Source organism: Sylvia atricapilla, chromosome 1 (genome assembly GCF_009819655.1).
Source record: "Sylvia atricapilla isolate bSylAtr1 chromosome 1, bSylAtr1.pri, whole genome shotgun sequence".
Lineage (NCBI taxonomy): Eukaryota > Metazoa > Chordata > Aves > Passeriformes > Sylviidae > Sylvia > Sylvia atricapilla.
In genome coordinates, this window is record NC_089140.1 from 68,160,418 (window position 1) to 68,187,938 (window position 27,521).

The 27,521-nt window shown below is 44.8% G+C and overlaps 1 protein-coding gene across 1 annotated transcript; it reads left to right on the forward strand.

Moving 5' to 3' along the window:
* PXDC1 (PX domain containing 1) lies at positions 1–25,450 on the forward strand. The gene is made up of 5 exons (XM_066325340.1): positions 1–1,427; positions 14,309–14,400; positions 14,687–14,804; positions 17,606–17,717; positions 23,801–25,450. Exons 1-5 carry the CDS (start codon positions 1,172–1,174, stop codon positions 23,916–23,918), a joined length of 696 nt encoding a protein of 231 aa, XP_066181437.1. The 5' UTR covers positions 1–1,171; the 3' UTR covers positions 23,919–25,450.
* Positions 25,451–27,521: the final 2,071 nt, after the last annotated feature.

Genomic DNA, 27,521 nt, shown 5'->3' on the forward strand with positions numbered 1-27,521 from the left:
CCCTGCCGAGCCCTCCTGCCTCAGAAAGCCTGATGCCGGAGGCCATTGCATTCCAGCAGAATCCCATTTTGGATGATGCATCCTACATCACTGCGCTGTCATTTGCTTCACCTTCAGTATGTATATCTTAGCCTCGCCGCTCCAAGGCATTTGCAGGCATCCAGGCATCTCCCACACCCTTCCTTGCTCTACGGGGCTGCTCCAGTTTCGCCTGATGCCCGCTGCCGACTGCTCGGCCCCGGTCTCTGGGCTCTCGGGCACTGCATGGCATGAGGTCCCGGTGGGAAGGAGGGACTGTATTTGCAGCATATCCCCATCTCCCTCCCGTAAGCGTGGCTGCTGGAGGCTCCTTCAGGGATGCCGCCCCGCCAGACTATTATTAAAAGGCCGAAGGAGTCCCAGGCACCAGCTGTGTACTCCCTTCCTCCTGTTTTTCCTCTCAGCGCTGGCCGCCCTTCCCGCAGGAGGTCGCCGGGGGCTCCACCGAGGTGTCCCGGGGCACTGCGGGCGCTGGTCCGTCCTGTGCGCTGCTGGCGGCTGACAGCCCGCCAGGCTCCCTCCTCCTCCCTCAGCCGGCCGGGACGGAGGCTTAAAATACAAAAAACAAAAACAAAACCAAAAAAAACCTTCTGGGATCACAGAAAAGAGGGAGGGGGGAAAAAGTGCTCGTCATGTCTGCGGTATCTACGAAAACGTCCCGAGAAGGAAGAGGAGGATCCCGCCCCTCGGGGACCGCAGGGTTCAGCGGAGGGGGTGGGCGCTGGCTGCGGGGCCGGGGCGTCCCCCCGCCTTTGGACGGGAGGGGCTCTGCCTTCCTGCGGAGCCGAGAAGAAGGGGCCGAGCCGCCCTGCTCCCCGCCCCGGAGGGGGTCAGAGCCGTCCTGCTCGGCGCCGGGGGCTCGGCGGGGCAGGGTGCCCGGGCTGTCCCCTCGCCGCCGCCGCCGTCTGTGAGGCACTAGCGAGCCTCCCTCCAGCGCGGGGAGGCGACACAGCCCCGGCGGGCAGGGCCAGGCCGGGGGCGCCGTGGGGCGGGTGGCACCCCCCTTCTCTCTTCCTCCTCCTCCTCCTCCTCTTCTTCCTCCTCCTCCTCCTCCTCTTAAGTTGGCCACGGCGGCGCGGGGCGGTGCGCTTCGCCCTGCGCCGGCGGCGGGGGATGTGCCGGCGGCAGCGGGATGGCTTCGGCCGTGTTTGAGGGCACCTCGCTGGTGAACATGTACGTGCGGGGCTGCTGGGTGAACGGCATCCGGCGGCTCATCATCAGCCGGCGGGGCGACGAGGAGGAGTTCTACGAGATCCGCACCGAGTGGTCGGACCGCAACATCCTCTACCTGCACCGCAGCTATTCCGACCTCGGCCGCCTCTTCAAGCGGCTCCTCGACTCCTTCCCCGAGGACCGGCCCGAGCTGTCCCGCTCCCCCTTGCTCCAAGGTTTGAGCAGCCTCCGCGGCCCTGGCGCTCTCTGCTCGGCGGGCGGGCGGGTTTCGGCCGCCGCTGCCCCGGCGGTGGCGGTGGCCGGGAGGACGGGCGGGCGAGCCGTCCCTCTCGGCGGAGGGAAGGAAGGGGGTGAGGAGCTACAGCCGCTGAGAACCGGACGGGGCGGGGGGGGGGGGTGTAGAAAAACTGCGAGGGCGTTTTGCGGTCGGAAACTCCTCCCGGGATGTTGATTTGTCTTGTGTTTCTCTTTTCTTTTTTTTTTTTTCCTTTTTTTTTTTTTTTTTTTTTGACTGTATGTTTGCAGGCGGGGGCTCCCCGCACCAATATCGCTGCTGCTGTCTCCAGCTGCGCGGCTTTGGGCTGGGCTGGGCTGGGGAAACAGAGGGATCCCCGTTAGTGGTGCCCCTCTCCAGTGCCTCCGGGCTCCCTGAGGAAAGGCTGAGGGGGGTGGTTGGCAGGAAAAAGGGTGTAGCTGAAAAATCTTCGCATGTTGGTATGCTGTTTGCCTCCGGAGAGGGCATTAAAAAAAAAAAAAAAAAAAAAAAAAAAGGCTGCGGCACTTGCCAGGGGACGGAGTAACTCTGGGAGCTGGCATAATTCCTTGCATAACTTCTGAGAAACGGGAATTGTAGCAGCGGCCAGTAGAGATGTCTGTTCTCTTCCAGTTTCTGAAGTGGATTAGCCAAACTCGAGGGATGTTGTCCATGCTCAGGCCTTGCTGTGCAGAAGCAGGATGTACCCAAGCTGTCTTGTGGGTTGGGTTTAGTTTGTTTAATGTTTGGGGTATTTTTTAGATAGAGTTACGTGTTGTACTCTGATGTATTTCAAGTATTTGGAGCGGTGAGGAGAATCCAGTCATCTGAAAATGGGTGTATGCCTAGCACTTCCAGTCTCCCCACTTGAGTTACAATGTCAATTATTGGATTGAATAGGAACGGGGTAAACCGATATTCTGTGCATTATTTTCTCTGTGAGAGGATGGGAAAGTTTTCCCCCCTCTCACCTCGCTAGCGGGACCCCTTGCAGAGGGTCTGTCTTTCGCCATTCTCGGAACTGGGACTCCACTGCTCATACAGGTGTAAACCCACCGGACTTCATTCCTGGGCCGTCCCTGTGTGACAGCTGGCTCTGTGCCCTGCCAGTGGCAATCTCTCCCGGGCTGCCTCCCCAAGGTTGTTTTCTGACAGGTGTTTATAGTGAGACAGGGCTTTTTCCACGGTCCTGCCCGATCCCTTACCTCTGGTGGCGGGCTAGGTTTGGGTTTTTTATGAGCCTCACATTAAAACTCTGGTACCTTTTCCTTGTGTGACGGGAGCCGCAGCGCTCTCCCCGCCCTGTGTCCGCTGGGCTTTCCCGGCCCGTGCCGGGAGGCGGCAGCTCGGCCCCGGGAGCTGCGCTCCGCCGGCGGGCCCCGAGTGCCCTCTGCAGACGGCGGGGCCGGGCGCACGCAGCCCCTCTCTGCGACGGGAGGTATGCGCAGGGCCGGGGAGGGCTGTCTCCCCAGCTGGGGTGCAGGCTGGGAATGGGGCTGTTCCAGCGGATGCCAGAGCCCACCTCTGAGCCCTGCTGTGTGCCGGCACAAACAGCGCCTCGCGCGTTTCTGTGGCTGACCAGGGATCTGAAGTACTGCAAAAGCTTGTTACCCACCGCGTCTTACCCAAAGAACTGCGGATGTGATTTTTACTGGTGCTGAGTGGCAATTAATTCCCAGTAACATGGCCTTCAAGTGTACGTGGCACCTGGGCCACGGCTTTTGAGGGTGCTGGCTAGGTTTGGAGAGAGCCTGCCTGTGGTCTGCAGGGCACAGCACCTGCCAGTCACTATGACTAAAAACTGACGTCCCAGAGTGCCGGTAGTCCTCGTTGGCTTCATGGGGCTCTGAAGAGTAGCTTGGCAGCTAGACTGGGGAGTGTGCTGTGTCTGGCTGCAAATGGACTCAATCCTTGCCCTCCTGCCCCTCTGAGTGCTCTTCCCTGCTGGTTGCACACAGGAGCTGCTGCTTATCCTAAAGCCCCTCTCATTCCTCAGTGCCTGTCTCAACTGAGCATGGCTCCTCTCCTGTCTTGAGGACTGACAGAGCTTTTGCAAAGTATTCGACTCTTTCCACTTCTCTACGAAGCATTATTTGTGTATTTGAGCAAAATGGGAATTATAGTCCCTTGCGCCGGCTTTACTTGACAGTCCCAGCTAGATACACCATTCATGCATGAACAGCTGGGAAAGATTAACTATCCTCAGCCTGTATTGCTCAATCTTTGCCTAAAACCTAGAGCCAGCAACCTTGACTTACCTTTATCTCAGGAACAGGCGCACTGACTTCAGGTGAATGGGGAATGAGCAAAGCATCAGTTCAGGATTTGAAAAATCAAAACCTGATATAAGTAGGTTATGATCTGTTTAGCTTGTTGAGGGGGTGGGGGTTAACTTTGCAAGAGAGACAGAATAAAAATCAGGAGTAGTTTCTAAGCAATTACAGCATGCGTCACAATTTCAGCAATTCTCTGTTTAAAATTATGCTGCTCCTGCTCTAAAGAAAATTACTTTGCAGAGTATGCTTCTCTGCCTAAAGAACACTTCATCATACCAACATTTTAAATTGGCTGGCCAGAGCCTCTGGATAACTTGACAAAGTTGAAACATAAAAATCTCATTTAACTAAGTGACAGTGATGCAAAGCTTTGTATGTAAGAAGTGATTGCATAGGGCATGTCCAGTCTTCACAAAATTAATGGGGGAAGCATGGTTTCTTAATGCTCTGTTTAAAAGCAGATGTCCTATTGTCTACAGTGAAGTTCAATGCACTTAACCCAATAAAAACACCTGACAAAAGCCCATTCTTGTGTGTGTTAGCATTTGGTCATAGACATTTGTATATATACATATATTTTTACATATACAAATGTGTTTGCATATGTATGTGAGTTTGTGTGTGTGTGTGTTTATCTTGGGCTTCCTGAAAGAAGGTGAATATCAGCTGTGCCTTTTATCTGGAGGAAGTGATAAAGTGTTGCAAACCAAATTTGCATTTCATTGAAGGACTCCAAAGTCCCTACAGATTTGCCTAAGGAGCATTAAAAGGACTAACATTATCCTACAGCTCAGTCAAGCCGCAGTGTGTGTTACATTTAAGGGATATGACTGAGAGTGAGAGTGGAAGCTTGAGATATTTGATGTTATTAACTTTTTGAATGAAGGTTATGGTTATTTTAAAAACGTCAGCAATTTTGGAAAGACTTGGTTGTTACCCTTATTGCTGGCTTCAGCAGACAGTTCATGCTGCGCAGGAGTGTGCTCCTTTTCTTGCTCAGCATGAGGAAACCATCCTCTCCATTCCATTCTTGACCCTCTCATCCTCACGGACTGACTTCCACAATGCCCTCCCTTCCTAATTTGTTGGAGCTGCTGAGTGCTTTGAGATTGCAGACGAGAGGATGGGAGGTGTAGCTGTCTGCAGTGGCTGTTCATCTTACTCTTTCTTTGATATGAGAGGAGGGGAGGTCCCAGGGCGAGTAGGGCATTCCCACAGTTTGGTTGTGTCTTTGGTAACTAACAAGAACACGTGGCAGAGTGCACTCTCTGCATCTGGAATGTACAATGATGCTAAAGGCCAAGGACGTTCAGCAGCACAAGGCATCTTCCTTGTTTACTAGGAAGCTGGTAAACAAGGTTAGATATGTGAATACCTGCAGAGTGACTAAGTATGATTAACTCTGATGTTAACAGCAACTTGCTAGTGTTTTATTTGTCTTTGAAATCTGCCTGGCCCTTGCTCTAGGCAAATGTACAAAAGAGGATCACAGGAAAACACAAGTTCATTCACTCCTGCAAGGAGTGCAGCCTAATGTTACTAAGCTGTCTATTTCTCTATGCAAAAGTCTACTTTTGAATTTAATCAGTTCTCCTGAGAAAGGCAGAGCTATGGATTTCGAAGCTGACTTAAAATTGATGGAAATAGAAATAGTCGCAACAGACCAAATAGACACCAAAACTGAGGTATAAATCTGGAAAAGGATTCCTACCCTTCCCACCCTCTCCCTGCTATTTTCTCTAAATACTACTTATGAGGAGGTCTTATCTAAGATTTATTCCAGGACCTGATCCAGCTTCAGTGCAGTCACCAGTCACACACCTTCCTCACCTTTGACTTCAGTGCGGGCAGAATCAACCCCTTAAGGAAGCCAAAAGAGCACATTAGCAGCCTTTCAGAACGGGGATTTGTTCTGCCTTTGGAGTGGCAGAGTGGTTTCTGGCAATCCTCCTCTGCACTTGTTTCTACCTTTGTTATCAAAGAACAGAGGCTCAGATGCTCTTCCAATGTAAGTGTTCATGTTGTACACACGGGTAGTGCCTGGTCCTGCTCTGATACTCTGAGCTGACAAATCAGAAACTCGCTGACAGATTTATTTTATTACTAGATGGGCCTCGCTTCCCAAAGTTCTCATTTTCCTCCTTTCCGTGCCTCATCTGACTCATTCTGCTTTGTCGTGGTCTTTTTTCCCTTGCTCTTCTTTCTGTTATTTCCTCTCTGCTTCTCCAAGTTGTGTTCCCTGAGCTGCTTTCTGTTCCTTTTCTTTGCCTCCAGGTTTCCCTCACCGGTGTGCTGCCACACATGGTTATTTATGTCTCTGCAGAATTTTCTCTGTTCCCTTCCAACCTGCAGGTGCTTGACCTCTGTCCATCCATAGAAGTTTTCTAGCAGTGGTGGAGATTTCCTACAGAAACCTTGCACCTTTATTTTGCCTCGTAGCACAGAAGCGGTTGCTCCACTTGCTGCAGACCAGAGCAGTCCCTCACAGGGCTTGGGCTGAGCTCCAGCTCCAAGCCTGGTGCCTGCCCCTGGGGTGGCATCCTCCTGCAGGGTGCAGGTGGTCCTTGTCCCAGTGGCTGTGCAGCAGGCTGCTCCTCCAGGGCTGCCACTGGAAGTGCACAACACAGAAGGCAGTTCCCAAGGAGCCAGCCCAGGAACGTTGTTTGCTTGCTAATGCCGCGTTCATAACTTAGTTTTCGGTGTGCTGCAGTAGAGCGTTGCTGTTGTTGTTGTTTACAAGACCATCTGGGGCTGTGATTTATGAGAAGAGGGAGCTCTACAGGAGCAGCATAGTGGTTTCCACAGACAGCAGCTGTTTCTCGGTGCTGTGACAATACGGATAAATACACTGCATCTATTGTGCTCTTTTCATTGTTGACATTGTCAACAGTTCATTAGTGGAGCTTGCTCAGAGCTTCTGTCTGGCAGACAAAAGATGCAGCTCTTGGTTATCAGACTCTAGCAGAACTGTATAACCAAAATTAAGTTTGTGGCTTCTGGGTTTGTTTTTTTATCAGCTGAATTTCATGGTTCATTTGTAATGATGGAGATAAATGAAGCTGACTGTGTTGTTATAAAGCTAGACACAAGTTGCATTTTTGTGGTGAACCAAGGCAGTGTGTCAGGGAAGTCTTTTGTGGAAAGGAATGGAAATGAGGTGTGTTTTTCATGACAGCTCTCACCTGATAAGAAATCAGCACTTAAAAATGTTGTAGGAGCTTGCACTTTTCATCAGGTTTTGACTGCTTTGTTCACTTCTGTCCCATGCTTCTTTGACATCCTTCCCTTTCTTGTGGTTCTTCAGGCACCAAGACAGGCAACTCTGTGGGGAAAGCCTGTCTGCTGTGCTCTGCCACCAAAATGTGCCTTTTGCATTCCAGAAATCCTGGGAGATCCCATAACTAATAATACAATGTGTGGAAAACCCATCATCTTGATGGTCTGGGTTTCTCAGCTTTTAATTTGCCTCTTTTATTTAGATGGGTATTCGAGTTCATCAGGGTCCTCAGGTCACTTTTGCTCTGGGGATTTCAGTCAGATAGTTGTTTGGACAGGACTTTTTCCCATCCTGCATCTGCTTCAAAGAACTGCAAAAGAAGAAAGGTGTGGACAAGGGTTTCAAAAGCTCTCTCTCTTTCTGCATCCAACAGATTTATCTCAGTATCTTCAATATGTTTGCTACTACCTAGCGGAACTTCTGAATATATGGAGTGACTCACATGCATTTTGTCTACTGATATCTCTTAAAAATTTTGGTCCTCATCATCAGTTTAGGAAGGGCAGCACAATGTGATAGATATCAAAAGTCCACCTCTCTACTCCCACCCCTCTTTTCAGCTCTGCTATGTCCTTTCAGTTGCTCCCCCAGTAGTGCCACCAAGAGGGATCTTGTCAGTGATATTGCATCAATAGCAAATCCTTTGTAAAGGCCACAGTGACTCTTCTCACATGAGGTGGATGAACAAGCAAGGGGAACAGGCAAGTGTGTCTGCCCTGAGAGAGGGGTTGTAGAATTAGGCAAGAGGCATCAAAGAGGAGTTGCTAGAGCTGCCAGACTTAAGTCAGACCTGTGCTGTAGCTAGCTCTAGGACCCTGTCTCTGGCGATGAGAACCAGATGCTGCTGAAGACAGCATAAATAACAGGCAGAGAACAGAAAAATGACAGTCCTGGTCTCTAGTAATTGAAGATCTGACATCCCTGATTGCCTGTAATTATCTGCCTTTCTCTGGATCTTATCAAGTCTTTGGACTTAAGGGATCCCTGTGGTGTTATTTCTGCAGTTATTGAAGAAAAGTTGTGTGAAACAAGCTTTCCCCTCTGCTGGTTTTTTTTTTTTCTTTTCATTTCCTGCTTTCACATACCCCTGAGTATTCCTTTGCCCTTCTGGCAATCTTTTATCCTCCTCTCCTTTATCAGAGAGGAGGCAGCTGTTAATGGGAGCTGGTTGGGCCTATTCAGAGTCCAGTCTGAGGTGGCTAATGCCATAGTTCCCGGGTGGCAAGGTTGAGGGAATATGTGTTTGTCATGAGGAGGGGTCCTACCTTGGCAGCTGCTAGGAGGAGTGAGGTATGGTGTATTCCCCATACATGAAGCAGAGGAAAATGACAGCTGCAATGGTATTGAGAAGACCCAGTCCAGCAGAGGGAGGAAGTAGGAAGCAGTACAAAGGGGCAAAACAGCAGAAAAAATGGGGCTGAGTTGTCTGTCATCTTTCAGCCCTGATCCATGTGCCAGCTGAGTAGCTTCAGTTTATGCATGTTTCTGTGGCATATCTGTCTGTGGATCTGTTTAGAAGTCAACTGGATATGGTCCCTAGCACCCTGAGCTGACTTTGGACCTGTCCCTTCTTTGGATGAATCAAATTAGATTCTTTTATTTAACATTGTTCTCTAATGACTAGGACCTTCCTTCTATTGCTCCATCTACATCCTGGATGGTGTGTGTGCACAGGGCTTAGAACATGTCTGAGAGAAAGAAGGAATTGAGGGAAAAGGATCAAAAAGTTTTAGCACTGCAGTGGTAATGAATACTGTAACTGGGGAAAATGAGCACATCTCCAATTGAAGTCTGGTCAGGAGAGGCAGAAAAGTAGCAGTCTCCCATACAAGGCAGCTTATATGTCTTATATGTATTAACAAGATATTAAACCCCTAACTGCTGGTTGGGATCTTATGCAAAGAGAGAGGGATGGACTCATGATTTGAATCTATAAGCCTCAAATCTTTCTTGCAGTGTAGATTTGCAGAACACAGTAGGATTTCTCTCTGGATTTATTTGTTACTTTTTTTTTTTCTTTCTTTCTTTTTTTTTTTTTTTTTTTTTTTTTCCCTTTATACCTACTCTGCAGTCTTCCTGTAGGGAATGGAGAGAGAATTAGATGAGAGGGGCTCAATACAACTTTAATCTTCATGTACATACTGAAACACACAGCATTTAGGACTATTGGCATTCCATCTTGCATGTGTCTTCAGAAATTACACCTTGGCTTCTGCTCTTGCTCAGCTTCCTGTACGTATAGAACTGATTTTGAGAAAATAGGGTATCTCTTGGACATTCTTTCCTCCTGTCCTGACCACAGACATGAAGTGTAGTCCTTCAGATTGGAGAGGCAAGGTTTGCCCACAGTTTGATATCATGTATATATACATAGTGACTTGTACATAGCAACACAACTCCAGAGAAACAGGCTTCTGTGTGTCATCATTGACATGACATTACAGATACGTACTTGACTTGGGCATGAGCTTATTCTTCCTTGGAAGGCACTAGAGGATTTTTAAGACAATGCTTACCGTGTATGCTCACTGTTAGGAATGCTCTGTGATTTCATTATGAGCAATGAAGCACACGCTGCAATTCCTGTCCTGCTTCCTGTGGGAGAAACATGGGGTGCATCATCCGCGGTTTTCACAATGTCATTAGTTGCAGATTTGGTGGCTCACGTAGCAGTAATAGGACAGCCCTACCAAGGCTTGTGTGTTTACATCAGGAGTTGGCTCTCAGTTTGTTCTCCTCTGCTGCTGAGCTCGTTTCCTGCCTGTGTGCAGCTCTGGGCCCCTCTCCCACGCTGTGAGCCAGCGTGCCAGGTACACAGCTGCTGGCCTGCTCTCCCAGCCTCCTGCAGCTGCCCCGGCACCAGGGACTCAGGGCAGGAAGAAAGCTGCAGGCTTCTGGTGCTGCTCGTGCCATACTTTTCCAGACACATGCTGCTCTGTGTGGAGTTCCTACACTTGCTCTCAGACTGAAAGCTTTCCAGCCTTAAGTACTCTGCCTGGGGCTCTCAGTCTGGAAAGGGGCAGAGAAAATGTCAAAAGCATTGGGTGAGGTCACTGACTGTGTAATAAAAATAAAGCAATCTCCCAGGCACAGGCGAGTGCCACGCTGGGTTAGGCAGTGTCATCCCTCATGTCACCCAGTCTGTTGGCTCCCCTGTGTGCAGGGCGAAGGAATCTTAGAAGTTTGTGGTATTTGGCAGCAGTGTTTGTGGCAAAAAAAAAGGAGCCTGCGGGACTTCACCTCAAACTCTATAAACATAGGTGTTTATTTAGCATTTAAATCACTTGAAATAATAGCCAATTGTCCAAGTAAAGTACAGGTGACAAGACAGAGAGCAAAGTTTTCCTGAGAGGAGTTTGTGCATGTTTTCCATTAGCAGTCCAGACAAGGGCCAGAGCTGAGAAAAAGGCATGAGAACAGCTTTTCACCATGACCTCACTAACAAATTTCCCAGCTCTGAGTTCAGCTCTGTTGCATGACTGAACAAGTGAAGAAAGCTCAACTGGTTCCAGGATACTTGTTGCTTTACTGGTATCTTATTTTTATTTTATAGCAAACAGAAAGGGTTCTTGGGTAGTAAAAGCCCCAGATGGAAACATAGGCTAGACGTGTATTTATGGCCGATGGGCAGAGACAACAGCCTCAGGACATGTTGTAGCTGCTGTTTGGGTGCTTCATATGTGGCCAGGGGGTCCCACACACTCCAGATGCATCCACATTTTGGTTCATTTGTGTCAGGATTAATGAATGGTGGGGATTCTGGGCTCTGTCTGCAGTGTCAGCTGCCATGTCTGTGTGTCTGTTTGTTCAGGCATTTCCAGCATCTGGAGATTCTACATCAGTCTCTGGCTTTTATTTCTCTTTCTGCCTAGACAAATCTTCCAAAAAGGAGAAAGAAGACAGGCAAAGGAGAACCCCCCAAAAAGTGAAAAATAGGCCTGGGAACTTGGGTGGGTTCTCTTCTTTACACAAATTCTCATTCCTGCTCGAACTTGATATAGTGCCTGGGTGAGAAAGGAGCTTGGATGGGGCATCCTTGCCTGCAGTCTCTTGCTTCTTCTGTGGAGTCTGGGGTTTCCTGAGGTGAAGCCTTTGACAGGAGTGGTTTGAGGTATTCCCTGCTGCTCAGCTCATTGTGCTGGCAAAGCAGAAGCAGCTCTGTGTTGTGGTGTGGGAGAGGAAATGAGATGCAGGGGAGGGTGGGAGCACCTCAAGCTAGTGTTAACACCAGAGACTTTACCTTGTGAAACCCCAGAGTTCCTCATGAGCATAGGTGCTGTGGTTGCTGCCAGCAGCCAGTTAGAGAGTGCTGAAAGGGATAGAAAGGAAGGATCAGGACCTCCACTCCTCCTGGCTGCTTGGACAGGCAGTGCCTCACTCTGGTTAGCGTGGCTGTGGGGTTGGGAGCAGTCTTTCAGGTTGTGGGATCGTGGTCTATGGCTAACTGCAAACCACAAGAGCATCTGTTAACTTTTAGAAACAGAGACTTGTAGAATTAAGATGAATGAGGACCTTACAAACTTCATGACAATTGCAGAAGAAATTACAGGTTTAAATATATGTATATAATAAGGCCAGTCAAGTCGTTTCTGTTTGTTTGGGTTGCAGATGTAGGAAAGGAAAGGCTTTAGCCTGGCCAAAGTGAACTCCTTGTATGGGGAATTCATTTAAAGTCAGCAGCCTTACACCCCAGAGCTGCACATCTGCAATCATTAGGCACGTATATAGGAAGCTGTCCAAGCAGATGTAGCACTCTCCTTCCTACACCGTCTGCTTTTTGGGTTTGATATTACTAAAAGCTTCAGTAAGAAACAGTTTTTATGGTGTGAGATGTTACAAGTCTTCTGTGCCAGTTTCCAAGTTGGAGTGTGGGTTTGCATGGCTGGTGTCTTTCCAAGAGGTGGAAGGAGTATATATAACAGGGCTGGAAATTCCTTGTGAATGCAGAAGCTGTAAAACCTCCCACGGGGTGATCTGTGACAGTGCAACAGGCTGTCAGCCTTGTCTGACTTCTTGGTGAAGCATAAAAAGGCCGTGTGGAGCTGCAGATGCTTTCCCTGATTACTAATGAGAGAAATCCTGACCGCTTGGCTGGTTTTCCTCATGGGATGAATGGTCAGGGTTGTTGCCTAGGTGGTTTTGGGTTTTTTGTTTTTTTTCCCCATTCTGAATATCTTCATTTGTTTGAAAGCATCTGTCTTCCTGGTAAAATACTTGTTCCATGCTTATCTGGGAAAAGGTCCGAGATATCAAGGGTGGATTGGAGAGGTGCAGTTGAATGCTGAATCCCTGGTGGATCAACAGTGAGGTGGGAGCCACCACTGGGCAGTCTCTGCTCTGACTGTATCAGTGTTCATGCAGAGTGGATCAAGACCAGCAGGAGAAGTGGAGGCACCCCATGGCAGGGTGGCTGGCTCTGTTTTCTCTGAAGTGCAGCAGGGCCAGCAGCGTGTTTCTAACATCACGGATGGGTGTCTGAGCTGTGGGGCCATTGGCAGCTTTTTCTTTACTTTAGGGAAGATGAAAGCCCTTTCATTGAAAAATTTGAATTTGATCCAAATGTGGGATGGGAACCCATTTGTGGAGGGGTGAAGCAGATCCACCCTGGCCTGCACCCCGTAGTTAGGACGATGAAGGGTGCTGGTCTGCAATTCAGGTCTGTAATGCCAAGCACAGCCCAGCTAGTATGCAGTCTGTGGACCATGCAGATGAATTTATTCACATTTGCAGCCTTTCAGAGAATTTCCAAGCAAAGCTACCTGACTGTAGTGTACACCAGCCAAAGCAAGACACACGCCACCTCCCTTATGTGCCTGCTGGTATGCATGGCTCTGCTGTCAGGAGAGGGGGTGAGTTGTACTGGGGTGAGCTGACAGCCATGCTGAAAAAACAGGCCAAATGAAGGACTGTTGAGCAAGAGAAAGACAAGCAGGAGACCTTTGTGGGACAGCTGTCAAGTAAACCCCGTTGCTTTGGAGACAATCTCTGTTTTATTTAGAGCTGTAACCGGAGGAGAGCTGACAGTTTCCAAGTCACACTTTTGTCTGGAAAGTTTCTGTGGGATTGTATCTCATTGGTAGCAAACAAGAAGGACTGGTGCAGACTGAAACTGTTTGTGGATGCTGTTCCCACACTCTGCATGTTTGATGGCTTTGTGTTTGTCTTTTGAATAGGAAGATGGACATACACTTACTTTAACACAATTGTAGTATATTGAAGTGTTTTCTCACAGACTGCTTTGCAGATTTTTAGTTTTGACATTTTTGATTCATTGTGTCTTTTCCTGTTCCAGTTTTTGTTCAGTTTTTCATTTGTTTGTTTATTGTGGCTTGTTATATTTAATAATTTCTCTTAGGTATTTCTTTTTTTCTGGGTGTGTTCTGCTCCTTGGAAAAGATGCACAAATGCAGAAGTTAAATGATGATTTTATTAGAAAAAGTAGGTTGCAAATATCAGCAATAAATGGCCCACTAAAGAGATTTGAGATTTTGGGGTTTACTTCTCCTCATATGCCCTGTACATGCATCTAACCTGTGCTGTATTTCTTTCAGTCTGCTAGAGGAGGGGAAATTTACAGATGTCCCACAGGTTAAACATACAAAATACAGTATCAGTGTTTAGGATCACCATACTGAGCAATTCAATATTGCCTTTTAATGCATCATTCTGGATACTAGGCAGTAAAAATTGTCTTAATCTCTTCTGCAGCACTGTGATAATTCAGTGACTGAATAGATGAAAAAAACATCCTAACAGTTATCTTGCACTTGAAAAACATGATACTGGGAAATTTTCTTTGCGCCACTCACTGAGGCTTACAGTCAGAGAAATACAAAACTGCTCTCAAAGCCTTTTGTTTAGCTTGTGTTTATTTTTTCCCCTCTTATCTGTAGGATGTGTCTTTTGGTTTTCTTGGGTTTTCATTTACTTTTTATTTAAGGGGAGAAAAAGGATGAATAATGGTTCTTGCAAGCAGAAAGTGGGCTATTTAACTACCACTGCTGGGAATGCTGTGTAGTGAGACTGTGGGTGAGGGAGTAGGTGGTTCTACTTCTGCTTGTCTTGCAATTCCTACATATGGTCATAAACAGCTGAGTTTGTGTCAGGCTTGCAATTCTGCTTGTAAACTACACCCACCTCAGTTTGGGGTGCACACTTTATCATCAGTTGGTTTAAAATACATTTCTGGAAGGCATATTTGAAGTTGTTTCACATCTTCCTGAAGGGCTGCTAAAGTGTGTGTAAGTGTGCTTTTTGTTTATGCTTATGATGTGTTTACTTTGTTTCTAGGGCTCATCACAATAAAAGAAGCCCATGATATAGAAGCCAGGCTTAATGAAGTGGAAAAGCTTCTGAAGACTATTATAAACATGCCCTGGAAGGTGAGTATGCCAAGTTCCAATTTAGCCCAGCTTGACTCCTCCTTCATGGTGACATGCACGCTCCTGCAGATTAGAATGTGATGGGCTTTGCCAGACTCTGAAAGCAGCGGCAATTTATTGAGTAACTTGGAGAAATGCTGAGTGCCAGAACTGTGTAGTGATGCCTTCAAGCTGTCATTTGTAATAAGTCTTTCTGTCATACTATGAAGGGGTGGAAATGGAGAAGAGGGACAAAGCAAACTACTGGTTAAAAATGGATGTCTGTTTTTATTTCTCTCTTTTTAAGTATTCAAGGTCTGAAGTTGTCCTCACATTCTTTGAGAGATCTCCTTTGGACCAAGTTCTAAAAAATGACAATGTCCATAAAATTCAGCCAAGCTTTCAAAGTCCAGTTAAAATATCAGGTAAGAATTGTTAACTTATGCAATTGACACAAAAATTGAAGAATGAAAATTACTTCATTTGCTGTTCCCATTATTATTAATCTATCAACAATTCAAAATGTAGTTCTCAATAATGCTTTGTGATCTAGAACACAACATTTTCCTTGATATACTGTGCAACATGCATTCAGGCAATAAAGTGGCAGATGAAATGGGAGGCTGACAAATGCAAAGCAGGGAATGTGAGGAAAATGCAGTCCTTACTGCATATCATCACATATGATAGAGCTGGTACCACTTAGAAAAGAGATTTTCAGGCTATTGGTACAGTATGGTGAAAATGTAAGCATGGTGCCAAGCAATGGGCTTTGCAGTGAGATGTATTATATCAGCAGTGAGGATATTAGATATTTTTATTATATTACCATATATTATTATTATATTACAGAATATTATTATATTCGATATTAGATATTATTAGGAAAGGAGGGAGAAACAGAGGAGAGGAGCATAACCCCATCTTTAATACAATATGCACACTTTTGGTTTCTTCATCTCATGATACAATAGAATTTAAAATTATACAAATAAAGAGCAAGGATTCAAGTTGTTGATCAGTTTTTCTAAGTAGGGAGTTAATTAAAGAAGGAAACTTGCCTGTGAGAAGAGATGACAGACTCGTATGATGAAAGTCTACAAAGCTGTGAATAGAAGGAGGTCAATTACCCTGTACTTCTTATGAAACAAGAGCTATAGATTATCATTGACAGACAACAGGCTTTAAACAAACAAAAGAAAGGTTATAATATTGTTTTGTTTCCATACAAAGCATAGTTAAGGAGTGGAACTCACTGTCATAGGATATGGTGAAACTGAAAGCAGAAGTGACTTCAAAAGGGAGTTAGACAAGGAAGTGGAGGAAAAGTGCATTGAAACCTGTCACAGGTGGAGACATAAGAAGTCCCTAAACCACAGATTGCTAGTGGGTAAAGTGGAGAGCCTGACCTTGCCTATTCTTTTAGCCTTTCCCCTCTTCATCTGCTAGTGACCATTGTCAAAAGGTCTGTGAGCTTCTGGTGTGCCTGGTTTTGTATTTCTATACTGAAACACTTTGTTTGAGCCTAATGGCAAGTCCTGTTTTGTGTCACCAGAAGAGCTTATTTACAGTTAATTGAAGTGAAATACTACATAGTCCTCCAAAGTTTATAGTGCCTGGCAAGGAACTGGTATCAATTTTCTTTGGTACAAACAAAACTATCTCAGCTGAATAATAGCATGTTTTAATTCTAAATTGTTGTTGGTAGTGACGAGTCATACCTAATTAACTGGAGGAAGATGATCCTACCTATGCAGCTATCCAAAAGCATCTTGTGGTAATTAGATTTTATCATTCAAGTGATTGCTGCCATTAATGCTAAGAACATAGCTGGAAATCTGCTGTTAATTGATATTTTGCCTCATCTGGTTGTTGCACAATGGAAGTGGTTCAGTGTCTGGCAGCGCTGTCAGTAGATGGCAGTAAATGATAATGGGTAAAGCAGTTCATGCAGCAGTGAGATGCTGTAACTCTTAGGTCAAGTCAAGGACACTAGGAAAATACTGACAGTCCTGTTAGTCAGAGTGCAGCTTTCTTCCTGGTTCCAGTCTTGGAAAAGAAGGGAAAAATGTTTTGTTTTGTCTTAAAAAACAAACTGTCCCCTGCATGGTCCTGCTCAGAGTGGTAGGTGATGGAGAAGAGAGAAAGCTCTAATTTGAAAGCTGAATTTGAATTCAGGGTGTAAATCTTACTTTACAGCCGTACAATGCTGCCTCAAAATTAGTCAAAATGTGATTCTGCTGGGGTTCGGTGTTTTCGCAACCTCCAAACATATTCTGCTAAAATGAGTTCCAGTAAAATACGGAATGAAAGTCAAAGATGACTCTCAAGAAAAATATGGAAGCGAATTTTGGCTTTACCTTAGTGCAGGAGCATGTAATGTTGAAAAAAATTACCTCCTCTCTCCCATCTCATGTCCGGTTCATTGCCTGAACTGTATATATAGCTGAAATTTGTTGGTGTATTTTCCTCCTACCATATTGTCTGTCACAGACTAATATTTTTCCTTGTGCTGATAATGCAAGGAGTAACACAGGGTCATGGTGTCTAGAGGCAGATCAAGAGTTATCCTACTTAAGTCAATGCTGATTTTTTTTGAAATGTGCATTTATTTTGTGTTGGTCCTAGCTTCATCTAAAATTGTGTGACTGAAAGAAATCCTTGTGATTGCCTAGTTTGACTTTCCACAGAGCACAGATGTGGATTAATTTCTCATTCACATCAAATACTGTTCTTTAGTTATCAATTCTCCCCATGGTAGCAAGTCAGTGGAATTAGGTGTAAATTTTAGATATTCTGTATTGGTGGCTTCTAACACAGTTAGAAACAAATAAGCAGTATCAAGGGCAGTGTAAAACATGGTATTTCTTTACACAACTTAGAGTTGGTGATTGAATTGACTTGTAAGGTCACTTTTCATTTCCATTTTAATGCCTTTTTTCTTTTTGCTTAAGCCTAGGACTGTCTAAGAAAAATACAATTATGATTTGGTAGTGGTAGTTGCTTGAAATGCTCTGTGTCATGAATTGGATAGGTGAATAAAATTGCTTGAGTACTGTTAGTTTGCAGATACAAGAAGCTGTGAAACCATCTCTTCATTCCTGTTTTCCTGTGGAGATTTTCAATGTCATGCCCACATCTCAGTTCATAGCCATGTCAATTATATATGACACACAGTTGTTTTACAGCTTTTTTTATAATCTTGTTGTCTTTCTTCTCCCAACAGAAATCATGAGATCAAATGGATTCTGTTTAGCCAACACTGAAACAATAGTCATTGACCACAGTATACCTAATGGAAAAGAGAAGCACCTGGATGTAGATTCAGCAGAACATTTGTAAGTGAAATTTGAGCAAGAGCAATGCTGTCACCTTCAATGTAGCTTTTCCACCTCTCTAGCAGAGTTTTATTGTCTGTCTAAGAGCCAGACTGGTACAACTGTCGTGCTGACTGGTTAAAGGTTACTGAGCCCGACTACTAACACTTTCACAGCAGCCTCCTGTCAACGTTGGTAAAATTGGGTAATGATTGACCCCAAAGTGATCAATCCTCTGTGTATGAAAAAAGAACTGAAGTTGCCATAGGGGTGCTGTGAATGGAGAACAGAATTGTTTCTTTCTCTCATGACTGTGATGAGAGCTGGTTTGAGCCCAAACTTGGAAACTCAAACAGCCTAACAAATGGCCTATCCTGCTACAAAGAGTAGTACAAGGTTTGGGAAGAAAAACACTGTCCTCAGAGGGGAACATGTCCCTGAAAGTAACTGAACAAAGGTCAACAGCTGCTCGGCTGGGACTTGGTGTAGGATGTGTGTATCCTTAGGGAAAAGGCAGGTTGGACTGGTTTCATTGGAAAGTTCTGCTTCCTAATGCATGTGAGTGTTCTCGGTTCAGAAACCGGTAACCAGGAGGGCTTCTATGGCCATAAACTAAAGCACAAGCAGTTCTATCTCAACACGAGGAGGAACTCCTTTATGTTGAGGGAGTCAGAGCGCTGCAAGAGGCTGCCCAGGGAGGTTGTGGAGTCTCCCTCTCTGCAGGCATTCCAAATCCCCGTGGACATACTCCTGTGTCACCTGCTCTGGGTGACCCTGCCTTGTCAGAGGGTTGCAGTGAATGATCTCCAGAGGTCAATTCTGACCCAAACTATTCTGTGATTCCATGATTCATGTAGGTCTTACATCAGTATTCACAGATGGGTATTGATGGAAATATGCTCCTACAGATTTCTGTCATACCAGGTGACTGATATTTGAATGAGCTTCAGGTAGTGAACCACTTAAATATTTTTGATGAGAAATTTGGACCTGCTTTTTCATTAGACCAGTCAGTCAAATGAAGGAAAGAGAATACTAGAAGATTTGCAGAGCCTTTATCTTTGAATGCAGTGATCTGTCTTGTCATATTTGAAATGCCAGTCTGTAACAAGGTTTAGAGCTTGGCAACATTTTGTCAGGGGCTGAAGAGTGTGTCTGGCTCCAGTGTAATTTCTTGAAGTCTTTTTATTAACTTATCATTTAGTGTTTTAGACCTTGACCTTGTTAATGGCATTTAAGCTTAAAAGGTTGTTATAATGAAGCTGAAATGGCACACGAGAGGTAATTCTGTAAGGCCAATACCTGGAAATTAAATTTGTTATAGTTCACAGTGGATCACTCTTTGTACTGAGAGTGGCAAATTACCAAAGAAAGCCTTTTTCTGCTTCACTTTGATTATTTTTTAAAAAAAATATTAAAAAAATATTTATAGCTAGGTTTGATTTTAAAAATATGCTCCAGCCCAAGCAAAACTTACCAGCCTGGGATCAGAATCTACAATTATCTAACTCTCATCCCATTGAAGTCAGAGACTGTTGAGGTCAGAAAATACTAATGTGATAAAAACTGAATGGTAGGCATAGTTTCCCATAAACTGTGGTGGAAGAAATGAATCTAGGGTAACAGCCTGACTTTTTGCAGCCTGACTTGGTTTAACTTTCCAAAGGATGTGAAGTCAAGAGTCAAGTAGTTAATAAATTTCGAATGTGGGTTTTATATGGTGCTGAATTTTCCCATCCTGCAGCTGTATTTTATGGCCAAGACATAATAGCCAGGAGATAATGGAACCAGTGTAGCACAGCTATTTTGTAAAAATTGAACCTTTTTCAAAAGCAGAGATTTTCTATACTATTGGTTTAAATGTATGTTATTAACCCAGAAAGGAAACTTTAAAATCTTTCAAATCCTATTGTGTTCCATTTTGGTCTCAGTCAAATTGGATTTATGGTGTGTTCTACCCTGAAATCAGAGTTAATTCCTTGTGGACTTGATATCCTCAGATGGGAATTTTTTCCTTTCAGCTGCATTAAACACTTTATGACTTCTGGGTTTTCACTGCTGATGGACTGCAATGAGACATTTGGCAGAGCAAACCTGTATTTTTTTGGGAAGAAGTGCTTGAAGCTTCAGCAGGAAGTGCTCATTCCCTATACTGGCTAGCTGGGTAGCCTGGGTTACCTGCCCATCAGCTTCTTGTTGCAAAAGAAATTACAGTGCTTTTCCAAGTTGGAGTTGCTTACTCTGTTGATCTGAAATAGGTTTTTTCTGCTTCTTTCATTTCCTTTTTGATTTTAGTTGGCAGTACACCGTACTGTTGCAAACTGTGGTGAAGCCAGTGTGCTCAGCATCCATGTGCTGTAACTAATTTTTTTTTGTGTGGTTCTTGGGGAGTAGTCTGAAGTCCTTTTGGAAGAAAAAGGTGGTAAATAAATGCATTTGAACTTATGCTTTGGTTTTGTTACAGAGGTATCTTTCTCTGCAAAGATTGATTGCACTTCTGTCTTCTAGGCCAGCAGCAGAGCCTGTGGCATTAGATAAGCTGCTTTTTTGGCAAATTCACTCCAGTACCTGAAGGAGGTCTGCAAGAGAGGTGTAGAGGAAATTTTCATGGAGGAATGTGATAGGATAAGGGGGGTGGCCTTAAGCTAAAAGAGAGTAGGTTTAGATTAGCTATTAGGAAGAAAATCTTTAGATAAGGGTAGTGAAATACTGGAACAAGCTCCCCAGATTACAGATTCCCCATCCCTGTAGGCATTCAGAACCAGGCTGGATGGGGCTCCAAGTAAACTGACCTAGTGGAAGGTGTTCCTGCCCATGGCAGGAGATTTGGAACTAGATGTCTTTAAGGTCACTTCTAAACCAAATCATTCTATGATTCTATGACATGTACATCTTTTAAATACTTCCAGTGGTGGTGACTCAAGCACTTCCCTGGGCAGTTTGTTCCAATGCTTGATAACCCTTTCAGTCAAGAAATTTTTCATAATATCTAATCTAAACTTTCTCCAGTAGAACTTGAGGCCCTTACTTCTTGCGCTGTCACTTGTTACCCAGAGAGGAGTCCAGCCCTGCACCTGGCTACCCTCCTTTCAGGCAGTTGTAGGGAGTGATAAGGTCTCCCCTGAGCCTCCTTTCCTCCAGACTTAAAAACCTCATCTCTCTCTCTGCTCCTCATCAGACCCCTCACCAGCTCTGTTGCCCTTCTCCAGACAGGCTCCAGCCCCTCAATGTCCTTCTTGCTGTGAGGGGCCCAGAACTGGACACAGGATTTGAAGTGTGGCCTCACCAGTGCTGAATACACAGGGACAGTCCTTGGCCTGGTCCTGGAGGTCGCTGTTTCTGATACAGGCCAGGAGGCCATTGGCCTTCTTGGGCACACCTGGGCACACGCTGGCTTCTGTTCAGCCACTGCTGACCAGCATCCCCAAGTCCTTTTCTCCCAGGCGGTTTCACAGCTCTGCCCCAAGCCTGTAGCTCTGCATGGGGCCACTTGTGATGCAAGTGCAGGACCCAGCACTTGGTCCTGTTGAAGCTCATACAGTTGGCTTCAGCCAATCAATCCAGTCTGTCCAGATCCCTCTGGGAAAGCCTTCCTGCCCTCCAGCACATTTGCAGTCCTTCTCGGCTTGGTGTCATCTGCAAACTGACAGAGGTTGCACTTGATCCCCACGTTCAGGCCATCAATAAAGATATTCAACAGGACTGGCCCCAAAACTGAGCCCAGGAAAACTCTACTTGTGAAAGGCTACCTAATAGATTTGACTCCATTCAACATCCCTCACTCTTTGAGCCCAACCACCAGATTTTTGGCTGACAAGCCTGTCCAAACCATAAGCTTCTATGTTATTCCCTCTTCTTCCTGGTGAATCTGACTAGCAAACTTAATGCATTAACTTAATAAAGAATTTTGTCTTGCAACACAAGAAGTAGGCTCTTGCAAAAGACAGTGTGTCTGTCAAGATACTTGGAGGAAAAAAAAATTAAGGGCAGCAGTTCAGGCATATAGGAATCTGAAGGTCCACAGCAGAGTTGCAGGATTTATTTTGGGAGAAAGACATGTTGGTAACAGCAGAAAAGCATTTTGACTACTGGTGTCATACACATCTGCTGACTGTGGTAAACAGTGCTGGTTTATCGAGTTTGGTTTTGTGTGAGCACTCTGGAGCAGTGCTTTGCAGACTGCTGTGCACACACTTCCTTTTTGGTGGCAAGGAAAGCTTTCTGCTTAACCACAACATCTGACTTCCACTGCTTTGCACCTCACATTCTGCTTGTAGTAACCTATCAGTGGGGCTAGAGAACCACTGTGGAGCCTTTCAGATGTAATAATGTCGCTTTATGGTGATGAGAGAAAGAGCGGAATCTGAATAGCCTTTTCTGCTTTCTTCACTCTATCTGCCCCACTGGTATTTCATAATCTGTTGTTTCTGGATCACTTGCAGTCCATAAGACAGCACAACGTGATCTGCAAAGTGTTAGCGGCAAACCAAGTCAACTCCCTTGTGCAGAGGTTCCCACACACGCAGGCAAGTAAACAGCCTGGAGGGACTAGAGGAATGAGGGTAATAAACATTCAAAGTTCAGTCTCATTGCTCTTTCATTTAAAGTGAAGAGCAAAGCAACAACACTGCGGGAGAAAATCAATGAGTTTCTGCTCAAAAAAAGGAAAAAGTTCTCTATTTTGGCTCTCAGTTTTAAAAAAAGAGATGAGAAGGACCAGGAGCGAATATGGAAAAGACAGAACTGTGGCCATAGATTGCAGGATGTATAGACTGGGCTATCCAATAACCCATGACACTTTTAAATAAAGTTTTGGGAAGAGATGGGAGTGGGAGACTTGTCTGTTTGTTTACCCTACCACTCTTCTTCAGGTCCTCTGAAAGACTTAACTCTTAGGTCATCCTCTAGGGTGAGGTTAGAGGGATGTCTGCTGTTGTTTCACTTATCCAGAGTCTAACTAGTTCATGTGTAGATGAGATGCAGTTTTAGATATTAATTATTTTAAAGCTCATGTGTTTATCTGCCATTCAGATAGCTGGAGTAGGCCAGCTAGGCTGATACAGGTGTCAGAGACAAATGCTAAAAGTGAGAGCTAGGTTAGAATTTCTTTTTCCATCTTGCGCCATTTTTCAGTTTCTACTTGCTTTTCTTTCTCACTCTGTCATAGTGGACGAAATTTCTTTCAAAATATTAAAGAGAGAGTATATTTGAGAAAAAGAAACTTTATGGTTTTTCAAACCCCTTTTAGAACTGAGCTGAAATTTAGTCCTTGGCCTGCAGTGACAGCCTTTAACTGCTAGGCTATCCAGGAAGAAGATAATGTTTCTTACCACAGAAATTCAACCCTTCTTGGAGTGGAATGTGTGTAACTGAGAGAATTGTAACAGAGAGAAGTGTAGGTTTTAACAGCTCGATGTCTTCTGGTTGAGAGTAGGTGTGAAACAGTAGGTAATTCTTGAAAAAGTTCAGGTTATGAAACAGGTGTTGGGAAGTGGGGAGGAAAATACCAAAACAAGTGAAACTAAATTTGAGAATCTTTTTATATTTGGAGATTCTTTTTGATTGTCAAAATTTAAACACTGTAGCATGGGAAGGACAGCTAGACTCTGAAGGAAGGACAAAGTTGTAATTTTTTTCCTACCTATGTTAGACACTTGGCCTCTTACAAAAGCCAGACCCAGAGAAGGTGCCTGTGAAGTGAAAGGCTGAGAGCTTAAGTTCAGATGGGAATCAAAGGCAGTTTCTTTTTCACTTTTATGTGAGAACTGAGGCGTTTTGTGTTGTTGACACATGCTGTGGGAACAAAATAAAAGAATGTGGACTTCAACTGCATGATTCACTCTTCCAAGACTCGCTGCTTCCTTGCTTCCTTCCTCAGAGTAGCTTTGAAAGTCAAGGGTGACAAGATTACTTTCTTGCATGCACTATGGTTCTCATTGGCCCATGGTTTAGTCATAATCACATGAGTACAGGAGAGGGAGATGTGGATGGAATCAGCTCCAAGTGCTTCTCCCACTCTGTTGGTACTTTTTTTTCAATTCCTTTGATTTTCTAAATGACTTAATGCCTTTTGGTGTTGTTTTTTTTTTTTCATCTCTCCTTAGGTTCGAAAGTGTTAGTGACTTTACCTCAGAGCTGGAAGACAGTGATGATCCAACAGCTTACGTCACCAATTTGACATACTACCACCTGGTCCCATTTGAGACTGACATTCTGGACTGAGGCTGCTCGCTGGGGCAGTCAGCCAGCCAGCATCCAGCCAACCTCTTCATCCACAGGTTCTGCTATCTCTGGCATTGCATCTCTGTGAACAAGGCTGCACAGACAAGACCAACGGCAGGGAAGCTGCAGCAAGAGCACCACAGAGCTGGTTTTAAAAGTGTGTCCTCTGTTGTGTGTTAATGGCGACATCTTGTAAGGAGGTATCTGCTGTGCTGCTGACAACAAACTCACTTTCTGTGAAAGCAAGGCAGCAGCAGCTTCTTGGGGACCGAGGAAATCTCTGCGATGTCTGTGGGAATCGCCACCCTGACACAGCTGTCAGAAACTTGTGCTCTAGTAGGTACAAGTCACCCGTGCTCCTTGTGGTGCAAGTTGTGTTCCCCTTTTAGGATACCACCGGAAGCTTCCTCAGATGGCGTGACCACACTTTTTATGCTTTGTAAGCAAGAAGACAAGCAAACCAGCTGAACTTTGTCAGTTCCCTCTGCAGTTGCTTAATGGAGGTCTCGTGGGTGGCTTTTTGCTCAGCTACCAGATGATTGGTGCCTTACACGAGATGTCAGAAATACCATTGAGTGCCTCCAGGAAACAGAGCACATGAGCTGACAGCTTTACTTCTTTTAAGCATGGGCTTTTGTATAATCACTGGTAGGGCAACTGCTCTTTCCTCGAATAGTAAAGCAGACAGCTACTAGCATTACAATGTGCATGATGTTTGGTACCCGGATGAATTCTGAATTCTGGAAAGCCGATGGGAAAGCTGAGCTGCTCCACTAGGAAGGGTCCAGGCTATGGCAGGCACTTTGATAATATTTTTTCTTTTCATGTGGACCAGCATATGTGAATGGTGCTTACAGATGTTTACATCAGAGAGATAATTCCCTATGCATATTTTTTCCCAGAGGATGGGAAGGAAGACACTGACATTTATGTTGTGTTTGAACTGAGAAAGAATGATAAGCTGCAGCGTGCCTACAGTGGTAGGAAAAACAGTCTCTCCACTGCCACCCTGTCTCAAGGAGTTTGTCCAGCTTTCTGAGATCTACCTGGAGGGGTCAGGCACAGGCCTCCTGGTTGTGTAATGCCATGGGTTTCAGCAGACATAGGACAGTGGGAGCAAGAGTGGGAATGGACCCTGCAGCCTCTTGACTATTGAGTAGTGCAATGTCTAAGTCTCCTCGGGGTCTCTCCCTTGCAGAGCATCCCGAATTCCAAGCCCTCACTGTGAGTGCTCAACACTCACCAACATGACCTCTCATTGAGCCTTTTGCCATCTGTTTGCAAATATTAATTTGAAGGGACTGAAAAGGAAAGAAAGGCATTTTTGGACATGTTTCTTGGAAAAGAGGCTTGCTTGGTCCTGAAGAAGCTGATACAACTCTCTTCCGCAGACTTTTCATTTTTATCTGTAGAATAACAGTCAAACAGAATTTGTTAATGTAAATAATAAATTATTGAGAATCCTAATTCTTTTACACAGTATGTTTTTAAAATATATTTTAATGAAATAAATATAACTCACCTTCAGTACACTTCTGCAGCCTCAAACAGTGCCTTCTTTTTTTTTTTTTGGTCTTGTTTTGAGTACACTTTTGCACTTTCCCATGTCAAATCCTTTTACTTTTCCCCACAGATTTTGAAACATGATGAGTATCAGCAATTTCTGTGCTCCATATGTTACTCATGCTGTAGATGTGGTGTGTATCCACATGAAACCTCTGCCTAGTTGTTGATCTTGGGTCCAGATGTATGTGGTTTAATGTCACTCAGCTTAGTGGAGGATTTCTGTATTTTCACTATCACCAGTGAAATCGAATTTGGCCATTATTGTTTTTGAAGATGAAGCAGTTTCTTACAAGGTAAATTACAGTAGAAGGGAATATGTTTCACTCACTCAAAGACATTCTGAGCAGCCTCTTGAATTAGAATTGGGAAGATTTTTTTTATTTATTTTTTTTTTTTACTCTCATTAGTTTTAATTCTTCTGCTAGTGTTCTTAGTTAACTGTGGTGAAGTAGAAATAGCATCTGGTAGACATGTGTGTTGGACTGGATATTGGAATATTTCATTTCAATTCCTGATCTTGCTGTCAGTCTACCATGTTGCTTTGGGTAATTCTACTTCATCTCCCTATCACTGAGTTTTCCTTGACTGATATTTTGGAAAGCAATGTCATTGGCTTTTGATGCAATGTTGTCTTCTAATTCATTTGAATTTTCCTGTGAATTATTGACCACGTGGTAAATACTTATCTTTTAAAGCACTTTAAATTGCATGAACTAAAAAATAATTAGACAAATATTGCTAATTTTTAAAATGTACAGCCACTTTCCTCGAATGACAACCAGTTAAGCCATGTGCATGTCCAGCTTTTCAAACTGAATATCAGGGCCCCGTGAGGGTCAATGAAGCAGGGGCTCCCATGGGGCAGCTCTGGCTGGGCACCTGGGGTCTGTCCCACCACTCTGCCAGGAGGATGCCAGGCACCAGGGTGGCATTAGGCACCTCCCCAAAGATGAGGGTGGGCCATGGGTGGGCCAGGATGTGGCTCTGCTCTGGGGAACAGGAGAGCAGCCCAGCTGTGGTGTTGCTGGGGCAGGGGCTGATGGGCTGGGGGGACTGATGTGGGATCCTGGGCCGTGACTAAGTGGCAGAAACCCAAGGGTCAGTAGGGACAGCCAGACCTGTGGGTGCCCTTGGGCCTAGATGCTGGATGGTCAGGATTTTTGTTATGTATGTTTTGGAAGTATATTTATTTTTGCCAGGTATCCTGGTATTCTGGGGACATGAAATGGTACACAATTCAATTCTTGCTGTATTATTGTATAAAAGAAAAACAAACAAACAAACAAAATGAACATCAGTCTTTCATTATTTAAGGAAAATGCAGCTGAAATAAAATTCCATGGTTTAGATTTCTAAACTGGACGTCTCCCCTGTGCACCCACTGTAGCTGGAAAAATACCTCATGCCCAGGTTTGCAGAGCCCTGTGAGAAGTGTCTCAGGGGATGCAAAGTGCTGCCAGTCCAGATGGGTGCTATGTGTGGTCCTCCATAAATGTGAAAAATTTAGCATCATTATTCATTACTTAACCTATTGATGATTCTAAAGGAAGTGAGTGGCACAAGAATTTTATCCCCAAAAGCCCCTCCACACAATGCCAAGATGCTTCCTATGTAAGGCTTGTCCTTGAAAAGCTGGTCTGTGTATTCTCTGCAACTTTGGCTTCTGCTCTTGGCACACGTCATGGGGATCATGTGTACCAGTCCTTGCAATGAGCTGCCTGAGCAGAACAGAGCTGAAGTGTGCTGGTATCTAGGGAAGGAGCAGGAGGTATGTGTCTCTTGGCAGGAGCAGTGATGACAAAATCATTTGGTTTTTATTTCTAGAGTCGTGAAATATGCTGACATTATAATGTTGCCAAATCTTAGGAGAGTTAGGGAAGACAAAGTATATCCCACTAGGCTATGTTTTGTCCACCAGTCTATTTTTTTTTTTTTTGTTACATCAACTACTTTTTTAAAACTCAGTCTTGGATTCCAAGTTCATTCTTCTTTGCCGCAATAATCTGTAGCTCAGTATCAAATTCTAAAATAAAAAGA